This window comes from Alnus glutinosa, chromosome 7, assembly GCF_958979055.1.
Source record: "Alnus glutinosa chromosome 7, dhAlnGlut1.1, whole genome shotgun sequence".
In the NCBI taxonomy this organism is placed as follows: Eukaryota; Viridiplantae; Streptophyta; class Magnoliopsida; order Fagales; family Betulaceae; genus Alnus; species Alnus glutinosa.
This window is the reverse complement of record NC_084892.1, coordinates 362,544-383,376: the sequence shown is the minus strand read 5'-3', so window position 1 is coordinate 383,376 and position 20,833 is coordinate 362,544. Positions and strand designations below refer to the sequence as shown.

The 20,833-nt window shown below is 35.7% G+C and overlaps 3 protein-coding genes across 3 annotated transcripts; all 3 read left to right on the top strand.

Annotated features, from left to right (window-relative positions):
- Positions 1–583: 583 nt before the first annotated feature.
- On the top strand, positions 584–5,461 carry LOC133873619 (ras-related protein RABC2a-like). Its single transcript, XM_062311348.1, has 6 exons — positions 584–877; positions 1,452–1,520; positions 2,294–2,359; positions 3,645–3,766; positions 4,821–4,949; positions 5,204–5,461. The coding sequence occupies exons 1-6, from the start codon at positions 736–738 to the stop codon at positions 5,312–5,314; spliced, it is 639 nt and encodes a 212-aa protein (XP_062167332.1). The 5' UTR covers positions 584–735; the 3' UTR covers positions 5,315–5,461.
- A 1,102-nt stretch (positions 5,462–6,563) lies between these two features.
- On the top strand, positions 6,564–12,865 carry LOC133874222 (translocase of chloroplast 34). Its single transcript, XM_062312094.1, has 8 exons — positions 6,564–6,722; positions 7,191–7,304; positions 7,454–7,561; positions 7,652–7,776; positions 7,936–8,200; positions 12,077–12,145; positions 12,258–12,419; positions 12,514–12,865. The coding sequence occupies exons 2-8, from the start codon at positions 7,209–7,211 to the stop codon at positions 12,589–12,591; spliced, it is 903 nt and encodes a 300-aa protein (XP_062168078.1). The 5' UTR covers positions 6,564–6,722; positions 7,191–7,208; the 3' UTR covers positions 12,592–12,865.
- Positions 12,866–14,060: 1,195 nt separating this feature from the next.
- On the top strand, positions 14,061–20,353 carry LOC133873651 (5'-adenylylsulfate reductase-like 7). The gene is made up of 4 exons (XM_062311387.1): positions 14,061–14,546; positions 18,281–18,462; positions 19,222–19,346; positions 19,621–20,353. The coding sequence occupies exons 1-4, from the start codon at positions 14,382–14,384 to the stop codon at positions 20,049–20,051; spliced, it is 903 nt and encodes a 300-aa protein (XP_062167371.1). The 5' UTR covers positions 14,061–14,381; the 3' UTR covers positions 20,052–20,353.
- Positions 20,354–20,833: the final 480 nt, after the last annotated feature.

Here is a 20,833-nt window from a genome sequence, read left to right as displayed (position 1 = left end):
ATAATTATAGATACAAATAAATTTTTTACAATAAAATGCTATCTATAACTTTCATCTTCCGCTAACCCATGTATAAAAATAATTAAAAAGCAAATCTGCTATGAGCAGACTAGATCTAAGACAAGGATATCCAAGTATTGTAGAAAAATTTATTTAAATCGACCGTAAAATAGACACTGTCAAATCAGCTCAATGAAATAGAGGTGAGATGTAGTATTTAGCATTATTAACCTATAAAAGTAGAATAACGTTACTTATCACACTCATTTATACCGGCTTAATATCATATTTTAAATGATTTTTTTTTTAAAAAAAATTAATTTCATGATAAGCCATTAAAACACACAAAAAGTAACATTAGTCATCCAAGAAAAGAAAAGAATGTAGAGCAGGCAGGTTTGTTTACCCAACAAGCGGAGAGCAGGATGTAGCGCGAAAACGGGACGGAATAGCATGGAGAAAAAGAAAAGAATAAATACGTTGTTGGGTTGTCAGGGATGCCCAGGTAGCCGTTTTCTTTAACTTCTCACTATCCCTGTCCCAAGATGCCCCATTATTATACTATTACCTTTTCTCTTTTTGCTCTCTTTCTCTCTCCCTCCACCTGCTTATTATGTGCATTTCTTTCACTGTACTTTTTGGAGATAGAGAGAGACAGGGAGACGCAGAAAATAACTAATCATCAGGCACACAACAAAGAGAAAGAGAGAGACAATCTTGGGTCTCAGGAATCAAATGGGTTCGTCTTCAGGTCAGAGCAGTGGCAGCTGCGATCTCTCATTCAAGATCTTATTGATCGGTGATTCCGGTGTGGGAAAAAGCAGTCTCCTTGTCAGCTTCATCTCCAACTCCGTCGAAGATCTTTCACCCACCATTGGTACTTTCTTCCTTTTTTTTCCATTACTATTGCTTAACCCAGCTTTCAGTTTTATAATGTTCACAAATAGTAGCGTTAAGAAGCTCTGTTCTGTTGGGTCTTCAATGATCGAAATGAAAGATTTTGTAGAAAGTTTATGTCATCTTTCTTTTTCCACGATTTCTTAGCAACCAAAGAGAGTTAAACACTGTTGGATCTATAAAAAGACTCATAAAAATTTAAGTGATCAAAAATTATAGGAGATTATATATAATAAGATTCTTTTGAGTGTTCTAGTTACTTTGGCTGCATTTGACTATTTGAGACTCATCAAAAGGCACCCAGTTAATAAATTGATTGAATTTGTGAATTTTTTTTAAGTATGAGAACCTTAAAAATGTGTTTTCTTTTTTCTTCAAAGCTTTGTTCATCTAAATTAGTAATTGCAAAATGTTGTCTACGTAATAAATATATAATCACTTCTCTTTGGAAGTTCTTATATTTAATTTTGATCAATCAATGCAAGCATTTTTATCCCTTTTGACGGGTTGAGTAGCTTATGTGATGCATATATAGTAGTTCTTATTATTTGTAGGTGTGGATTTTAAGATCAAGCTGCTCACAGTCGGCGGGAAGAAATTGAAGCTCACAATTTGGGACACTGGTAAGTAGTGGAAGTAGTCCATTCTCTTACTTTATGTTTCTAATTGGAAATTTAAATATATCTGTGTATATGTTAAAGAATCCTGCGAGCTCTCGCCTACGGTGTTGAAAGATTCCCAATTTACCGTTTTGTACATTTGCTATTACTTCATTACCATGCCATCTTGTGGGGCTATTAAGTTGCAGGAGCAGAATTTTGTGAAGTAAGAATTTCGTGATAATTTTTTCATTCAACTTAAGCTGCCAACAAGTGCTTCACTTTTTTCTGACTCCTTTAGTGGAGAATTGTTTTCATTTTTACAATTCGAATCCAGAACCTTATCTGTACTTGCAATACACAAGTCTTCTATTTTCCCAGTTTCTCAGTAGTAGTGTTATTTTAATGCGTCAAATATGTCATTGATGCATGTAACGGAACTAGTGACCTTATAATGTTTCACTGGAGATTTTATAGCAGCAGATTTTTGAGTTCTGAGGCTCTCTAACAATGATCTTGGCAGTTTTACAATATTTAACAAGTTAACTAACCTTTTACATTCAGTTCGCTCTTTACGCTTCTCTCTGCAATTTTTAATTCTATCATGAAGTATTGAAGTTAGAAGGTAAATAAATAAACTATGCACTGACTCTGGGTTTCATCGATAGAACATATCTTATGCTCTTTGTCATTTCATGATTGTGTCTGTAACTTTTGTCACAAAATATTAATTGAGAAATTGTTTGACAACCTAAATGAATCATGATTGACTTAGGAAAATGTAATGTCTGTTGCAGCTGGACAGGAGAGGTTCAGAACATTAACAAGCTCTTATTATAGAGGTGCCCAAGGGATCATTCTTGGTATGCTAGCAACAACCTTTTGATGTGTTCTTCTTTGAATCATTCATGGGAATATCCACTTTCATAAATTGGTGTGAGCAAAATGTTGTTTTGGTTGCAACATGCAATTAATCAGTGTTTTAGTGCACTTGCTGCTTCTCCTCTAATTTCTGCTGAAATGTTATATAAAAAAAAGTTAGAACATGGTCTTGTGTCAGATTTACTGCTAAGATGAAGAATATTCACTAATGTGATAATCATCTTGTATAATGGCATACATCACTCATCCTTGCACTGCCAAGGTTAACTCTGGTGTAGTGCAGAGACACTTTATACAAAAGTGAATAACATTTCTTTACTCATATTTGGTGACAAACTTATTTTATAAATGCCACTCTTTAATATTTTTGTTTCATAAAGCCACTGCGTTTCACGTTTTTAGTGAACTTGTGATTACTTATAAACAAAAACAAAAAACAAAAAAAAAACACCATTGTGTTTCAACTCCAAAGATATCCCTGATCTTTTCCACATCTATTATCTAAGTTTGACTGATGCCAAGATCTATACAACAATAAGAGAACCACTAAAACATGGTACCTTGTTCAGAAACCTATTTTACATTGAACCAGTCATGCAGAGGGAAACAAACTTTCTTTTAAGGCTTTGTTTGTCCTTCTGTAGCTATGAAAAGAATCTTTAGGTGGACGACCAGAAAGACTTGAACGATAGGATTCGAATTTAACGTGTTGAAGGAAAGTAAGTTAGGACCCAGTAGGTGGTAAGGAAAGGGAGTTCTCAATGAAATGATCTTGCGATTAAGCGAAGATCAACACTTGTCTGTTTATTTCAGCTTTTTGCTTCTTTTTCTGTTTATTTATTTTCTTTTTCTTTAACTTAAGCAGTCTGGGCAAGACTTAAAAAGATCCCCCCACCCGCCCTTATTTTTTCTCTTATACACTTGCATGGTTAGTGACCTTATCAAACATTTTTATATTCTGATTATAAGTTGTAGAAATGTTTTTCTGCATATGAATCGCAGAGGCCTTGGGGAACCTTTTCTCTAAATTTCCACTCAAATTTCATCAGCACAAACACATAGATCTGCCCACATTGTTGAAACAAGTGGATCCGTGCATAGGTCACTAGCTTAAAACTAATATTGATTATTGTTATCATAAACATTAGATTCAATTATCTCTCCAATATGTTCTTTACTGTTGAATTGTTGACTTCATCCATAACCTTGTCAATACTATCCATAATTTCGTCTGAGTTATTACCAATTTCTTTTCTTTTATTTTAGTTTATGATGTTACGCGTAGAGATACATTTACAAACTTATCAGATGTATGGGCTAAAGAAGTGGAACTCTACTCGACTAATCAGGACTGTGTCAAGATGCTTGTTGGAAATAAAGTTGATATAGTAAGTTGTATATTCTCCATACCTTATGCATTCTGCTAATAAGTTGACAGAACCTTAGCTCCATACTCTTTCTAAATTTCTGTGATCATATATGCGGGAAAATAAATGGATCAAATAGTCTGACACATTTGCCTCTGGTGTGATTTGTAATTCTGCATTCCTTGAGACAGCCAGTAAAAGAAAATTCATAGTGTATATTCTCACAATATTTTGTCCACATACTTGGTTCTCGTAGGAAATCAAAATTTACTTGCTGAGTGGAGAGCTGCTTTGTATTTTACTGCAAATCTTTTGATGGTTGTAATGCTTTCATTAAATGCATTCATCATTTACTCCTGCAAGCTACAAAATGGTACAGATCTGTTCTTAACCTATCTGGTTGAAGGTAAACATCGTTTATGCTGCACCAAGGCATTCCGCCTTGTAAACCCTAGTTGTTCCATGCGCAATTTATAGCCAGCACAATCAGCATCTGGGAGAACAAAGCCAATAACCCTGGCATATATTGTGCACTGTTTCTGATTGAGGCTTTGATGGCCTTTGCATGAATGGGCTTACATTCCAGCAATTTATCAGGCCATATCATTAACATCACTTCTGTAGTTGATGCTTATTGAATTCTCATGAATTTCGCCTTTGTCTGATTCTAGTTGCGTAAAAATGATTTGTCATATTATATCCCACCCTTCATTCTAGTAACATGCTATGAATTTTCATATCTAAATAGCATGAAGTGAACTTCTGTTGTTGGCATATTGTAAAAGTATGTGGTAAGTTGCAGGATGTATCTCCAAGAGTGTGTTTGCATATCGCTATTACTGGTTTTTTTTTTTCCTGCTGGTAGTAGATGTAGTTTCATCATGGCCTATAGGACTTGTTTCTTAGGGTTAGTAGTCTATTTTTCCCTTTCAAAGATAAAAATTTTCCAGTGATGATATGCGCTTTTATTCTATAGTTATTAAAAATTGATTATTAGCTGTGAACTAAATCTTCTGATAGATTAGCTCTCAATTATTGTTTTAGCTATAACAGTTTGATGTTTATGTGATTCCAGGATTCTGAAAGAGCTGTAAGTAGAGAGGAGGGAATAGCACTAGCAAAAGAGCTCGGATGTTTGTTACTTGAATGTAGTGCTAAAACTAGAGAAAATGTGGCGCAATGCTTTGAAGAACTTGCATTAAAGGTAGTATTCATTCCATTTGACACTCTCCCAGTTTAGGATATTCAAGATATTTGATAACCACTCTACAGAGTCAGTTTATCCATCTAATCCTTTATGGTGGTCTTTTTTCTATACATGATGGTTCTATTTCAAGCTATGATGGGGTTTATAAGTTAGTTCTATTTCAAGCTGTGGTGGGATAAACTATGACTGCCACTAGTATGATTTGGCGTTTTTCTATTCTCACTTCTAACGAGTTTGAGATTATTTTACAGATAATGGAGATTCCTAGTCTTTTGGAAGAAGGATCTACTGTAGTGAAGAGAAACATTTTAAAGCAGAAACAGGAACACCAAGAACCTCCAAGTGGTGGTTGCTGCTCTTAAAAGCAAGACTCAGATATCATGAACAGATCATGTACATGTTAATTTCTGCTGTCATCGAGTTGCTTAATTACTTGTACCATTGAAAGTGGAATATTGGCACTCAGATAACATATATTAGCTTGTGTAAATTGATTGCTTTTGTTTTCCTTTTTCTTTTTCTTTTTTTCTTTTTTTTATTCTGAAAACGAAATTGCTTGTATTTTTTTTACTATTTTATTTGTTTTAACACAGTTTTCTTATTATTGCTTGAAGAGTAGTACATTGTATAATAGCAAATTGTAGCTCTTATGGTTATTCCCATCCAGTTGCCATCTCTGCCCATTGTCCAATTGCTATCTTCGCCCATTGTTTGGCCACCATATCTAGCCATTGGTTGACCGCCGCATTTGGCCACTGGCTGGCCTAGCCCACCTTTGGTGTAGTATCCGACGACCCTCCCTCGTTTGTAGCCAACATCAGCAGATCTCCTCAACTCCCGATTTCACATCATACCAGATTCCGACCCTATCTGAGCTCATGTTCAACTTGTGGCTCTTGCCACACACGATTCTCATATGTTTCATCAACAGATCTGAAGGTCGAGCTCACGTTAAAATATTAGTCCTTGCCGCATTGTATCAACTTGAGCAAATCTTTCCAAACTCAAGCTTCTACATTGATAAAGCTCAAGGGGATGATAGAATATGTTATACTTTAAAGATAAAAGTTCACTCCATTTTATCTTCGTTGCATGAAATATCTCATGGGCTAATATAATATTATCCTTGGTATTAGGTTGATAGACTTTTCCATATTATAATATTTACTATTTATTTATGTGGGGTTGTAGTCAAATCTTATCTTAAGATGAGAGCAAGATGGGTTTTTTGTAATGTAAATCAAACGAGTTGAATAAGAGCAAAATGTAATCTTTATAATAATTCTTATCGGCGGACATAAGCATCTAAAGTTTAACCATCCTAATTTTATTTTAAAAAAATATTTTTTCTCACCGCCTTCCGCTACGTTTCTCCCATTTTTCATTACAAATTTACCCTTTCTTAAAAAAAAAAAAAAATTAAAATCTACTTATAATATTTACTCCTTCCCAAATTAAAAATAAAAGATGTTTAACGAAACAAATGTTATGTTTATACTAATATTTTCATTTTTCAATGTAAAAAGAAAAAGACGAAGGAGATATAAAAAGAAGGTTAAAAAGGGTTGTTAATATAGGAAGTCGGCGTGCGCCACGCACGTGTGAGCCAAGCTGATAGAGTGATACAAGAAGCTATTTGGTTTGTTGCGACTTGCGAGGTTTATAGTATTTGTCGCGGCCAAAATCGAATAGGGGAAGGGGATAAGGCCGCTCGGTTAAAGGATTAGAAACCAAGAAAAGCATTTTTCATCAAGATTTTGCTTTTACCAGGTACCCAAAATCTGCTTCTTTCCCTTCTCAATTTTAGTGCTCTCCACCTTCTTATCACTGTTTGCTTTTGGTAGGGTTTAGGGTTCTTTCTGAGGTACCAAAATTTCAATTTTCTCATTAATTTCACTGTAAATAAGCACAGTCAGAATTTTATTTGCGGGTCTCTGTGTTGTGTAAGAAATTGTTGAATTTGCTCCTTATAAGCCACTTCCGTCATGCTGTGGGGTTGCTTTGGAGAGCGTGTGAGGGAGAAAGAGGACTGGTTGTGCACATTTTGTATAATCGACAACACTTTTTTGGAAAATTTGTATTTTTTAAAGCTGGACAAGGAGTTTATTTATTACCAGAGATAGGTTTGTGATAATTTCTTGATTAGGGCTTAGTTTTGGCTTTTTTTTGCAGTGTTTGCAACCGAGAGCTTGTTATGTGGACCATTTTCTGATTTTATTTATTTATTTTTTGGAGTAGTAGGACAAACATTTATCTATGGCGTCCTTAATACGTGAATGGGTAGGGATCAACACGTTCGCTTCTGCCACACAGACCAAATTGCTTGAAATGCTGGGAAAACTCAAGCAGGAGGTTCTTTTTCTCAGACCCATATTCTCATTATTAACAAATGTGCTTGCCTGCAGGCGGTTAATTGATTTTTTCACTAGGGCTTGATACATGTGGTGTTTATAGTTTTTGATTATTGTATTTTGAAATTTTGTTCATATATGTTGGTGTAGAATGTGGACACGTTGACAATACTTGTAATGGGGAAAGGCGGTGTTGGGAAGTCATCGACCATAAACTCAATCATTGGGGAAAGAGCGGTATCTGTTAATCCTTTTCAGGTATATGGTGCTTTCCTTGTCAATTGTCATTTATGTGGTTTTTGTGCTGTGCACTACATATTTATATCTACAGATTTTTGTTTCTTTTAGTCAGAAGCACCCAGGACTGTTACGGTGTCACGTACAAGGGCTGGATTTACTTTGAACGTCATTGACACTCCAGGGCTCATAGAAGGAGGATATGTCAATGCGCAGGCACTTGAGATTATAAAACGGTATGCTGTTACTTGTTATGGTTTCTAGTGAAGTGTGTTCCTGGCTATTGCTCGAGGAATCAACTTCAATCTATTTTATGACTCTGACTTCTTTTTCCTTTTCATTTCTTCATTTCATGTTCAATGGGGGGTTGGGTGTGGGAATTTCCATATGAGCAGTTCCCTTCTGAACAAGACCATCGATGTTCTGCTATATGTGGACCGTTTGGATGCATATAGGGTTGATAACTTGGATAAGCAAGTTGTTAAAGCCATAACAGATAGTTTTGGTAAAGGAATATGGAATAGGGCTTTCATTGTCCTAACACATGCTCAGCTCTCGCCACCAGATGGATTACCTTATGAAGATTTTTACTCCAAAAGGTCAGGGGCTCTTCTAAAAGTTGTTCGTGTCGGTGCGGGGTTAAAAAAGCAGGATAAGAAGGTACATCCTTTTTATCTTTTCTCCTTTTTCTACTTCTGCAACCTCAAGTTCAACATGTGTTTTTCTTTTTTCCTCCCTCTATATTGTCATTGGTAGTTCATATTGAAGTGCCCAACTGTTTGATTTAAGACATTGTACATGAGCTTCTATTATTGTCCAAATCTCTTTTGGGAAAGTGGCTTTTCTTAATGATAAACAATTGACTTTCTCTTTTACTTGTGTATTCTTTCAAGATTCTCTATATGGGTACTGCATGCATTTTGGTAAATAACCTGTATGCCCATGAACTCTTGTCATATACATTTAAATGTGTTTTATGTACTTTTTTCTTTTTTCATTTTTGTCACTTATTGCAACTGTTGGTGAATGAAGATCTGCGAAGACAAAAGAAGATGGTTTTAAGTAATTTTGGCTTGTCATTTTCTCAGTCATGAAAGTATTGACATTGTTACTGAAAAATTCTAGAATATAATACCTTTGGGTTTTGTGTGCGTGAGTGTTTTCTTATTTTCTAAACTTTATAGACCGAAAACATCTGATAAATGGATTAATTTTAAAGCCAAAATGATCTTATAAATGGAAAAACTTTTGCAACATTGAGGCCATAAGGCGTAGAATTGAGAATCTACAGTAAAAAGGGAATCTTGTGAATGAATTGATCCATTGTTGTATGCCCTACTTAGTGAAATGTTTTCCTACTTGGACCCACCGTACTTCCTTTGACTACTCCTGAGATATAGTGGAAGCTAAGGCCAAGGAGCAGGTTTAACGAGATTTGCTGCTGTTCTTATACTTCAACCCTGCTTATATCTCAAGGTTGAGTCTAACTCCTTTATCTCAGAAAGACAGATGTCCTTTCTCATACATTGGACTAAGGTGACTAACCCACAAGATTCTTATTGTTCTACTTCTTCTTCAAAATACAGACAAAAGTCTTATCATACAGGCTAGAATAGGAATATTATGGTACTAGGGTTTGAGGTGCACTGAAAATGCTGTTCCATAATCTATTGTTGTCAGCATATTAGTTGAATATGTTTATAGTTCATCTTTGTGAAACTTCTAAAATGATGATGTTGTGATGTGATAGCCTTTTTCTTTTCTTTTTTTTTTTTTTTTTTTGGGGGGGGGGGGGGGGGGTTCCTTTTTAATATAATAGAAGTTTGCTGGTGGGTTTTTTATGAGCTAGGGGTGACTTATACATTTGAAGTCTTCAAGGTGACCAACCATTCTAAGCTTGTTGACATAATAGTAATCATAGTGATAAAATTCTATTGAGAATGTGAGATGATAAGTAGACCATCTTTGTCTTTTATATTGAGTTGATAATATTGGGTTATTCATGAAAAGCCGACAAAAAAAAAAAAAAAAAAGAGAGAAGAAGAAGAAGAAGAAGAAATGAAGAAATGTTTGGTCAAAGTAACCTGTTAATAATAAAAAAAAGAGAAAAATTGAACCCCCCCAACCCCCCCCCCCCCCCCCCCCCCTTTATCTTTTTTTTTTAATTTTATTTTATTTTATTTTATTTTTTATTCTCTTTTTTTAGGCAGCAGCTTTTGAGGCTACATGGTATAATATTATAGTAATTATTTGGGTTTTGAATCAAAGGGAGAAAAGAGATATTTGATTTATTTAATGCAGTGTTAATTATTGGTTTTTTGAATTAAAGAGAAGCCAAGCATTATGCTGTTGGCCTTATTTCTAAGGATGTTTTTAAACAATTGCCAGAAAGCAATGGGAAAAGTGTTGCCATTCAGAGCCTACCTTCAAAATAAGAAAGTAGCAACTCAAGTTTTTATGTTTATTGTCTAAGGAAAAAATTATTGTTGGGCATGTTGTTGAACATAATTTGTTAATGCTAAGAGGTTTGGATATTATTCTTTTGTACCTGTAGTTTGTTTTCCTATATTTCATATCGATATTAACATATACGAAATTGTGTGGACGTGAAACTTCTAATGTCTTGGAGTGACTTGCCTGACTTTGCATTACTTCATTGTTCAGAAACTTGAGAAATTGAGACAATCTTAATTCTATACCATTCTTTTTTTACATCACGATCATATACCATTCATGTGCTTTGCATGCACTATTTTGATTAGTACTTAAAACGTTTGAAAGCTATGTTGAACAGTATGCTATGCTCGTAACCGAATCTAGAGCTGCTTGGCATTCCAACCTAGTTCCAACAATGCACTTTTCTGACTGAGAAAGTGAGCCCATATTAGAACTCATTAAAGCTCAATTCACATCATTATAATCCCTTCTTATTGGATGATCACGATACTTCCCAGAAATCAAAATTCTTGATCAATGGAGGCACACTATCACCATTTTTGTTCAATAAGATACTAAAGTGGTGGATGATTGACTCATTCCATTTATGAGGTGTGCGCCCAGCTGGCCTCTTATCAAGCATGAACCTGGTGGTATATGTTCTCAACAAAGAAAGAGAGAAAATCAAAAGACATTCCTAGAGTACCTTTTTCTATCTCAAATTGAGTGAGTTGGCTGTGCTTGCCAGTTTACTTAGATGCATCATTTTACGCCAATATGTAAAAGAATTAAATTTGATAGATGCATACTAAACTGCTAGCCAACTATGAGAGAATTTTGGTTGCTTCTGTTTTGTTCGATTGGTTGATGAGGACTATGCCTACGACAATGGCTGGATTATTGGCTTTTTGGGGGGACACTTTGGAAGACATTGTAGTGGAGAGATTTGGAAGGCTATTTATTCATTTATGTTTTTTTTTTTTGTTTTTTTTTGTTTTTATAAGTAATGTAACAATACACAAGATGCATACATGAAACCCGTAATTTAAAGAAAAAAGAGAACACCTATCTAGTAATTCATAATAAGAACACTTAGACATAGACTGTAGTTTTTCTCTCCACAAAAACAACATTTGCATCACTAACTTCTTCAAGTTCATCAAATCAGTCTCACAATCTTCAAAATAGCATGCATTCAGTTCATTCCATACACACCACATCAAACACAAAGAAATCATTCGCCAAATCGGTATCAACGTCTGGTTGCCTTTTTGCCCCCTCCAACTCCCCAATATATCTTTCACTGATCGCAGCATTACCCACACCACCCCAAACAATTGCAGGATCATACTCTACAACTATGTAGCAACGAGACAATATAGAAACAAATGATCAATGGACTCTCTAGAAGTCTTACACATATAGCACCACTCCATTATAATAATGTTTCTCTTTCGTAAATTGTCGAAAGTTAAGATTTTCCCTGAAGTCGCCGTCCACACAAAGAAAGCCACTCGGGGGAACATTAACTTCATTTATGTATCATGCGGTGCATTTGGAGAGAGACGAATGCCCAGAAATTTTGAGGGTTATGATTTGTCTTGTGTTGAAATTGACGCTTCACTTTTTGAGATTTTGATCGGATGGCTGCTAGATGCTGCTTCTCCTCTAATTTATAGATTATTATTATTTTTTTTTTCTAGAATTTCTTGATCTTTTAAGTTTAGGAGTTGGTTTTTATCTTCTTTCTTTGGGTGTTTTCCCTTGTATACTTTACTGCCTGTGTGTGCTAGGGGTTGCGCCCCTTATAATGTTCTTTTGTTTTTTCCCTTTTCAAATACAAATCTACTTACAAAATGAAAAAAAGAACAAGAAAAGCTGGCATTGGTAGTGAGGCCCCTACTTTTGTTTCTTGACAAGTGACTTTGACAGTGATTTTCTATGTCCTAAGATATGCTTAAGTGCTCACTATTGCATTTCTCGCTACAGAATTCCAACTTGTGTAGCTTCTTTAAGTTGGAGCTCAGCAAGTTGCAATAAGTCTCAGTTTATAAAGAAATGTATTTATGAAATTCATTTGTCTATTTTGTCTTTATGTAGGATTTTGCCATCCCTGTTGTTTTGGTTGAGAACAGTGGAAGATGTAATAAGAATGAAATTGATGAAAAGGTTAGTCATTTTCCTGATGCTACTTGTTTGTGGTCCTCATCTTTCAGTTCATTTATCATTGATGTTTTCTCTTCTCCGAGAGGCTGAGAAGATTGGTGGTGCTTGGTGACAGGTTCTTCCAAATGGGATTGCGTGGATTCCTCATTTAGTCAAAACAATTACAGAAGTTGTGTTGAATGGAAGCAAGTCTATTGTTGTTGACAAGAAGCTGATTGAAGGGCCAAACCCCAATGAGAGAGGGAAGTTCTTGATTCCACTTATTCTCGTCTTCCAAGTATGCTTCTAGACTTTTCAATGCTATTGTGTTTCTCCTCTTCTGAAACAGGAATCAATAATCTCATTCATTTGTTCTCTTTGCTTGTTGACAGTACTTCTTCGTTGTTAAACGGATAGAGCGCGCAATCAAGAATGATATCGCAAGGGAGAGTAGACCATCATGGGAGTAGTAGGATTCGGGTGTGATTACTCGCAATTTCTGATTTGGCTATGAACCTTTACTGTCGTGAAATTTTCTTAATGTTGATGCAATTTTTCCGTATATTCTGCTGTAGTTGTTATCTGCGGCACAGATGGGATTCCTTAGTGTTTTGAGAGAGTTGGATTTTGTGTACTCGCATAAATTATGCCTCTTTAAATTAGCGTTTTCGGCTACCTAGTTAATGTTGCATCTGTAGAAGAACTTTTTATTTTTCTTTTTCAATGTACCGGAGTTCCACTGTATACCATGCGCCAAAATTTTGCATACAATAATTTGAGTCTCTTAGGAGAAAAAAATAAAAAGTCATTTATGGATATTATTAGGAGATTCCAGTCCGTCTTTCATTCGAAAAGGATCAGGATCAAATTAATGTTTATTCTCTTGCCATTGAGGAAGATCTATTTCTAGTTTTTCACGAAGGACTGTCGATCCGTGCAATAGGGCAGCCTTCTCAACTCATGTGAGGGGTTATTTGGGCTTTTTGCTTCTCACATGGGGATATACAACAGGACAATCATATCATACAGGATCTAAATAATAATTATAAGTAAGAAAATTTCTTTAGTTTATATCTTACCTTTTCCCAGACTCCAACAGAAAAGGACCGCTCATACTAACATTGGAGGGAAGATTTAGAAAAACCCCATATAGGCAAAACGCCCTTAAGCATTTCTTGATTACATGCATCTCTTTCTTACTCATTAGAAAGGTGCTTATAACATTAACATAAAAAATAAAAGGGAGAGAGCTAAAAGGGGATCGATTGGTATTTTGAACTAATAATTTTTTATACGACTTATAAACTTAACACAAAATTAGAAGGTTAGAGACTTAGAATTGAGGAGTTTGGCTCACTTAATTAAATGTGTTAGGTTATATTTGACCTATATGTCTTATATCTATATTTTGACACGATCCAAATCCGATATGTGACTTTAGGATTGTCAATTTTTGATAAAATTTATAAAATTATCGAGTTAGAAATAAGAAGTCTAACCTATTTAATCAAATGTGACATATATAATTTTATATCTATATTTCTATACAACTCAAACTCAAGGTCACTACCCATTTGGTAGTTTAGGCTTGTCCTCCGAGGAGGGGGTTTGGTGCTGAATTTGATTTCCCAATTCCCACCCATCCCTATCTGCGACGTTTTGTTACCGAAATTAACCCCAACACCCTAAAAGAAAGATAAAATGAACCTACCTCTTCAAAAACAAAAACAAAATCCCAATAAACTATATGTATATTATTATTATTATAACACCAACCCTGTCTCTTGTAACACACACGAGGCAGTCCCAGAGAGAAGAGAGTGTATAGATATTTTTTAATACTCGTTTGATAATGATTATCATAGATTCATAATGGATAAAAGTAGAATATAAATGGGTTTTGAGCTGGAAATTTTTATATATATATATATATATATAGAGAGAGAGAGAGAGAGAGCTGGAAAAAGTAGATTCAGCGAGCCACAGTTAGCGCCACCCACTCCAAAATACCCACCTATGCCATAGAGACTAGAGAGAGATAAGTCAGAGAATCGAGCGCAGAGGACTCAGAGAAACAAGGGATAACACCAAAGCTAGAGAGAGACCCATTTTTTTAAATTTTTCCTTTCCTTTATTTTTTATTTTTTTATTTTTTTTGTTGTTGTTGTTGTGTTAAATCCCTTTATCCCTATATTTTTCCCCGCCCGATTTTGCCTCTCTGTTCTTACTTATTCTCTCTGCAAACCCTTCTTCCTCTTCTATGGCTGTTGCTTCTTTTCTCTTGTTTTTCTACATCACCGTCTTGTCTTCGCTGCGGTTGGTGTCTTCGTCTTCGGCTTTGTGCCCCAAGGAATCGGATTCCTTTCTCTACGCTCTTCAATCTCAATGCCCTCTTTCGATCTCCTCCCCCAACCCACCTCTCCAGGTACGTTTTCTGTTTTTCTTTCTTTTTGTTTTCACATTTCCGCTTTCTTTTCGGTGTAAGTTTGTTTATTTTGAATTATGTTTTTTTCTAAAAAAAAAAAATTAGTTTGGTTATTGTCATAATCTCTGTAGCGATTGTAGATATTAATTTTCTAGATGCTGGATGTGATTTGTTTATTTGTTGGGTTCTTCGGATTTGGGCTTGATCTTGGGTGATTTCCGTCTCTGGGGGATTTTTTTTTTTTTTTTTTTTTTTTTTTTTTTTTTTTTTTTTTTTTTTCCCGCTTTGGGGTTCCGATTCAAAGGGTTGTGTATTTTCTTGTTGAGGGTATTCGATTTTAATTTTGTGGTATAGATTGTGGTGTGAAATTTGGAGAATCAGAATCTATATGTTATTTGGTTGACTTTTGAAATTTATTATCTCTTTAAGTCGGTATGATAAGAAAAGTAAGAGAAAGAATGAAGTTGCGCATTTCTGGATTCCCCTAGTTTTAATTTATAGTCTAATTTGTGGAAATAAAGAGGGGAATATGATCTCGTGTTGCTGCTAAATGGTTGTTTATTTTGACCATTCTTTTCTTCTTCTTCTTCTTCTTCTTCTTCTTTTATTTATTTATTTATTTTTATTTTTATAAAAATAAAAAATAAAAAAATTTTGGGTTTTCTGTGTTAGCTGTTCAACTTAGTCTTTCCAAAGCCCCGCCAAGAAGTATGACTTTGAATAATCCATTTTCTACTAGATTTGAATTTAATTCTTGTGGAGAAGCATGGCAGTGAATACGGTTTGGCAGAAGTATATACTTGATAGAGTTTGTGTATTTTCTCAATGTGCTAGGTGGGGCATGAAATGTTAATTTTTTTAGGGTAAGCTTTGGTTGGCATATCTAGTATTAAGCAAACAGTTTGCCAGTAAGAGACTTGGAGAAAAATAATTGTTAGTTCAAGTTGCAAGGTTTGGTGATTATATCAGGATTTTAGCTGCTGGGAAAGTCTTTGAGACAGTTGTGAGGTTCTAGGCTTTCTAGCACTATGGACTATTGATAGACAGACACATGATGGGTAAAAAAAACATGACGTGGGAAAATAGTATGCAAAAATGACATGCTTTTAGCACTTACTGTTGCAGCATGATGTGTGGGTGTAGTTTTAGGTTGCAGAAGATTTGATATTGCTTGAGACAGTTGATAATTTTGGGTGAAGTTGTTTCTCTCTTTATGGAATATTCCCATGCAATATCAATGTTGATAATCTTCCTTCTACCACTTGTTATGACAGTTTTTGGCACCTGAAAGGTCCAGTCAAATCAATTATATTACCTTATTTGATCTACTACTGTTTGAAGATTTTGTTCTATTGTCCAAAATTAAATTTAGAATGACTGAAATCATTCTTTCCCTATGATTTGCGACAAGATAATCTGTTGGAACCCCAACCAGTAGGCTTCAATACTAGATGTGTGGAACATCTCCTCTGCATCTTGTCTTTTTTGATCGGTGATTTGGTGAACAACTCATGCACACATCAGGGAATGAACCCATAACCTCAGTCCACCCGTGTTACTTATGGGTCCAAAGACAATAGGCAAACATCTCCGCTGCCTTATGGTGTGCAGTGAAACTAACTTAGTGCTTATCACACTGTAGCAGTTACTAGTAAAGGGGTTAAGCAGGCTAGTTCCACCCCCCCCCCCCCCCCCCCCCCCCCCCCCCCTTCCCACACAAATGTGGAGGTTATTTAAGTATTGTGGTTTCATGGTTTTGTGTCTTTCCTTAAGTATCCTACTACTTATGGGTTAGATCGGTGAATGATAAAGCTCTAATCACACACTTCACTCTTTTTTTCTCTCTCATTCTAACGTTGTTTTATTGTGAAGTTGATATTTGTTGATGCCTGATGGGCTATTTGAATATCCATGGGTACCAAACAAGCCCAATATGTTGACATGTAGTGTTTTGATTGGAATCTGTTATCTTTTTGTAGTGTTTAACTTCATCTTTTATTAAATGACTGTTTTAGAACTCGAGTTGACGAACTTTTGCGATCAAATCGCGTGTGAAACAAAGTACTTCATATAGCCTTGGATAAGGGTCAAGTTGATGTCTTTAGAGTGATTTTCAATTTTTGCAACTTAGAGCTCTTCATGTGTGGGACTCACCTGTAACATTGGATGAGAGTAGGCTTGTATGGTTTTGAATTTCAAGTCACTAGGATTCTAAGGTTAAAAACGTTTTTTAATTTGTATTTTTATTTCGTAAGTTATGGATATTTTGGTGATGATGGGCATATATGTAATTTTCTGCAATTCCTACACATTAAGGCTATTTTGGTTATTAGGTCAACTATAGAACTTTCTAGGAGTTTCTGAGTTTCTTGGATTCATTTATTTGTTTATTTTTTGAGTCCAAGTTGGTCTTTTATTGTGTTCTATTAGGGTTTTATTTTATTAGTCAAATTAGTATTCCTAGTTGATTTCTAGATATGTTTTCTTATTTTGACCATGTGTTTCTCTCGTATACTTCCTATGTACTTAGGTTACGCCTTTCCGCTTTCTAACCCTAGTAGGTAGGGTCAAGAGAGTCTATATGTATGTCCTGTATGTACTTAAAGAATTCGGAGATTTGATTAATTGAATATTGAGTGGTTTGAGTATGGAAATACATTGATCTTAGTGTATTTTTTTATCTCTCCTTTCTTTGGTGCGCTGCTACTGTTTACCTCACTAATCACATGGCCCCTAAACTGCAACAGAATTTCTTCTTTTCTTCTCAATTCACATCCCCAAAACATATCGTATTCCTTCTACAATGAGCCCTATGGATCCTTAGGGTTGATGTCTTCTTGTATGTCCCATAGTTTCCGACTTCTTTCGAGCAATGGGCCAGACCCAGTCATTTCTCAAGAACAATATTTAAAGGGCCTGATATTACCACTTGGATATGGAACCTACATGCTTATGCTCACAATTTCTATAGCCATACTAGTGATTGGAGGAGATCTCTTGAAAAGTATGTAGTCTCCATTTCATTTCTTTCTCCACTTGAAACCCTTGTAGTATTCCTAACTTTTTTACCCATCAAACCAGTCTTAAGAATATAATTGGTAGGGAGGAAAAATGGAAGGATGGAAAATGGATTGGAAGGAAAATGGAAGATGTATACACGATATTACTTACTTATCAAAAAAAAAAAATGGAAGATGTATACAACTAGATGCTCATTCCTCTTACAAGTTTTACTAATATTTTTCTACCATTTCAAGTATTTTATGAATATTAGGCTTACCTTCCATAGTTTAGCGTCCTTTTCATTAATAAGACAAGTTTATTACTTATCAAAAAAGTTTAGCTTCCTTTTCATAATCTTTGTATCTAAGTTTGTCCTACTATTATAGAGAAGAGTAATTGATGTAGAGAAATGCTACACACACTTTCACTCCCACTCCCACTCCCACAATCCCATGTGTACACTCCCTGACGTGGTAGTGAAAATCATCACTAGAGTTTGGATGGATCACTATTGGATTTTGGTTCCACTGGTAATTTTCATTGCCACGCCAAAGAGTGAGCCCTTGGGAGTGTGTGTGTAGCATTTCTCATTGATGTAATGGTATGATGATTGAAGAATTGTATGACCTGCTTGTTCTTAGTCAGCAATGAAGACTTGTTACTATGTACTTGTTTTTTTTTAAAAAATAGAACATTTTGACATTTCTTTATCTATATCTTTTTATCTCTAGGTGGATGGAGACTTCCTTGATAGAGCTTTGGCTTCCAAGGGGAGGAAAGAATATTCTTCTGTACTTTTCTATGCTTCTTGGTGCCCATTCTCTCGCAGTGTGCTTCCAACATATGAAACTCTCAATTCCATGTTCCCTCAGATAGAACATTTGATGGTTGAGAAATCTTCAGCTATGCCAAGGTATGATGGCACTAACTTGACCTGCTTCTTTTCTTATGTTATCATTGCGGGTTGAGACCATTTCCTTCTTTTGTTAGTAGTTACATGGGCTTGTTGAAAATTGCTAGAGCTACTAAGAAGCAAATGATCCTGGCGAAATATTGATTGTACTTTGTGTTTGCCATAAAATAATATAATTTCCCAGAGGCATGCAATATATAAGTAAGGGCACGAGTTTAATTAGATTTAGGTAAATTTACGGCCTTGGTATCATGATCATATCTTCTTGGAAGCATTTCCTGAAAGTCCTACTGCCCCCTCCTTGCATAATGAGCTCTATATTAATTTTCTGTCACATTTTATACTTGGGTTGTGGCTGATTTGATTAAAGGGTGAGGTGTGGGAATAGGTCTTCAATTCAGGATTTACTTCCCCCCCCCCCCCTTTTTCTTTTGGTTAAGTGGTTCAAGGTTTACTTCGAAGAAGAAGAAGAAAGTGTTGAATGAAAGATCTCTCTCCCTCTCTCTTCCTTTTGGCTTGTTAAAATGAATTTGAAATTATGATGTGCAAGTCCTTACTGTATGCGATTGACCTCCTCTAAGGAAACCTGGATGATACCTATCTGACCAAGAAACCTAAAGGACACAAGGTTCTCTGAGAACTTTCTTTGAAGTCGCAGAGAGACACCAATATTCTTTTGGGAATGTTTTTTAATCTGTACACATCTGAGCTTTTATTCTTTGTCTGCTATTCATTTGAGTTTTGCATGTTGTTTTGCAGCATATTTTCAAGATATGGAATCCATAGCTTGCCTTCCGTATTAATGGTGAATGGGACATCAAGGGTGCGATATCGTGGTCCAAAAAATCTCAATTCCCTTGTGCAATTTTATAAGAAGACCACAGGTAAGGTTCTCTCCTTAGCAAACAAAAAAATATATATGTTTTATTTAGTTATGTTTGTATTTATATGCCTACACACATATGTAGGGTTGAGTTCAAGTTACTCCTATCATAACTCTTTGCAATGTTACATGAATAATCCATATATAAATATCTGTGGTGCATGGTCCAATTGCTACTTTTTTCTTTGTCTGCCCTACTCTGAAAACGGATAATTTTCTCATGACTTGAAGTTGGTTTCTAAGATAAACATCATGATGTGACTTTTGCATTTCAGGCCTTGAGCCAGTTCAGTATTTTGCTGAGCATCAACCAATCAGCTTGGAGAGTGGTGGAAAATCCATTTTCCTGTCATCAAATAGTTTGTCACTGAAAGAGATGATAAGGAGGGAACCTTACTTGGTATTCTCTATAATGTTCCTGTGCTTGAGGTTACTTGAATGCATATTCCCACAGGTGTTATCTCGTCTCAAAGCATTTTGGGTCATATATATTCCCCATTTCAAGTTGGAAATATTTGGTGAGACAAGCCAAATAATGGGCCGTATTGTTCACATGATTGATATGAGGGGGGTATGGACCAAGCTGAGACTAAGCAAGACCAGGAACTTCCACGAAGGTGCAAAGAATGCCCGGGTTTGGGCATCTTCCTTGGCTTCTGTCGCTTTGGGTGAATCTTCATCGGCTAGATCATCATCATCATCTTAAGGTGGAAGTTACAGTCTTGTTCAAGTCAAATTGAGGGTAGAAAAGAGCTGATCGATCACATAGAGTATAAATATAAACCGCTGTGATGCACTGGGGGCAGGTAGTCGTCTCTCTCTGCCCCCAAATTTTACCCTTGGTGATATAGCTGAAGCTGTTATCCTTGTTTGAGTTGGGTTTTTTGGACGAGCAAACAAGAATGTAAATTTGAGAACAGCTTTCTTTTTTGTGTAAAATACTTGTCACTCGAAAGAACGTGTCTACTAAACATCTGTTGAATGTAACCATATTAACCTCTCTCTCTCTCTCTCTCTCTCCCCATGGATGTATTGATAAATGGCGTGTAGGGGAAGTCTGAATAAAGCGATTTCGTCAATAGCGTAAAAGGAGTGATAAATTGTCCAGGGGCTTTTATGTTGCCAATCTAAATTGATGGGTCAAATACTATGGACCGAGATTTTGGAAGGTGTGGGTCCCAAGGTGCTCAAGCAGGTGGGCCTTGCACGTCGGTCGGTTTAGAGTATTTGCTCCGGGACTTTTCGAACAAGAAATTTGGGGATTTAAATCCAAGATTCTCCTCCCATTTGCTTGTGCCTGCTATTAAGGGCTGCAATTCAGGTTCAACTCTCTCGGCTTTTACCCGGTCAAGCTTTATTTAATTACCTGAATTGACATGATATTTGCAATGGTGGTGGTGGTGGTGGTACGCCCACAACTCCTCGTAATGTCAAATATGAGAAAATATTTTTGCACAATACTGGGACCCATGTGAATGTGATGAGAGG

Coding starts and splice junctions, on each gene's coding strand:
- LOC133873651 (XM_062311387.1), top strand. CDS start 14,382: ATGGCTGTTGCTTCTTTTCTCTTGTTTTTCTACATCACCGTCTTGTCT. Junction 14,547..18,280: donor CCCCCAACCCACCTCTCCAG/GTACGTTTTCTG, acceptor TTTTATCTCTAG/GTGGATGGAGACTTCCTTGA. Junction 19,347..19,620: donor ATTTTATAAGAAGACCACAG/GTAAGGTTCTCT, acceptor TTTGCATTTCAG/GCCTTGAGCCAGTTCAGTAT.
- LOC133873619 (XM_062311348.1), top strand. CDS start 736: ATGGGTTCGTCTTCAGGTCAGAGCAGTGGCAGCTGCGATCTCTCATTC. Junction 878..1,451: donor AGATCTTTCACCCACCATTG/GTACTTTCTTCC, acceptor TATTATTTGTAG/GTGTGGATTTTAAGATCAAG. Junction 1,521..2,293: donor GCTCACAATTTGGGACACTG/GTAAGTAGTGGA, acceptor TGTCTGTTGCAG/CTGGACAGGAGAGGTTCAGA.
- LOC133874222 (XM_062312094.1), top strand. CDS start 7,209: ATGGCGTCCTTAATACGTGAATGGGTAGGGATCAACACGTTCGCTTCT. Junction 7,562..7,651: donor TATCTGTTAATCCTTTTCAG/GTATATGGTGCT, acceptor TGTTTCTTTTAG/TCAGAAGCACCCAGGACTGT. Junction 8,201..12,076: donor TAAAAAAGCAGGATAAGAAG/GTACATCCTTTT, acceptor GTCTTTATGTAG/GATTTTGCCATCCCTGTTGT.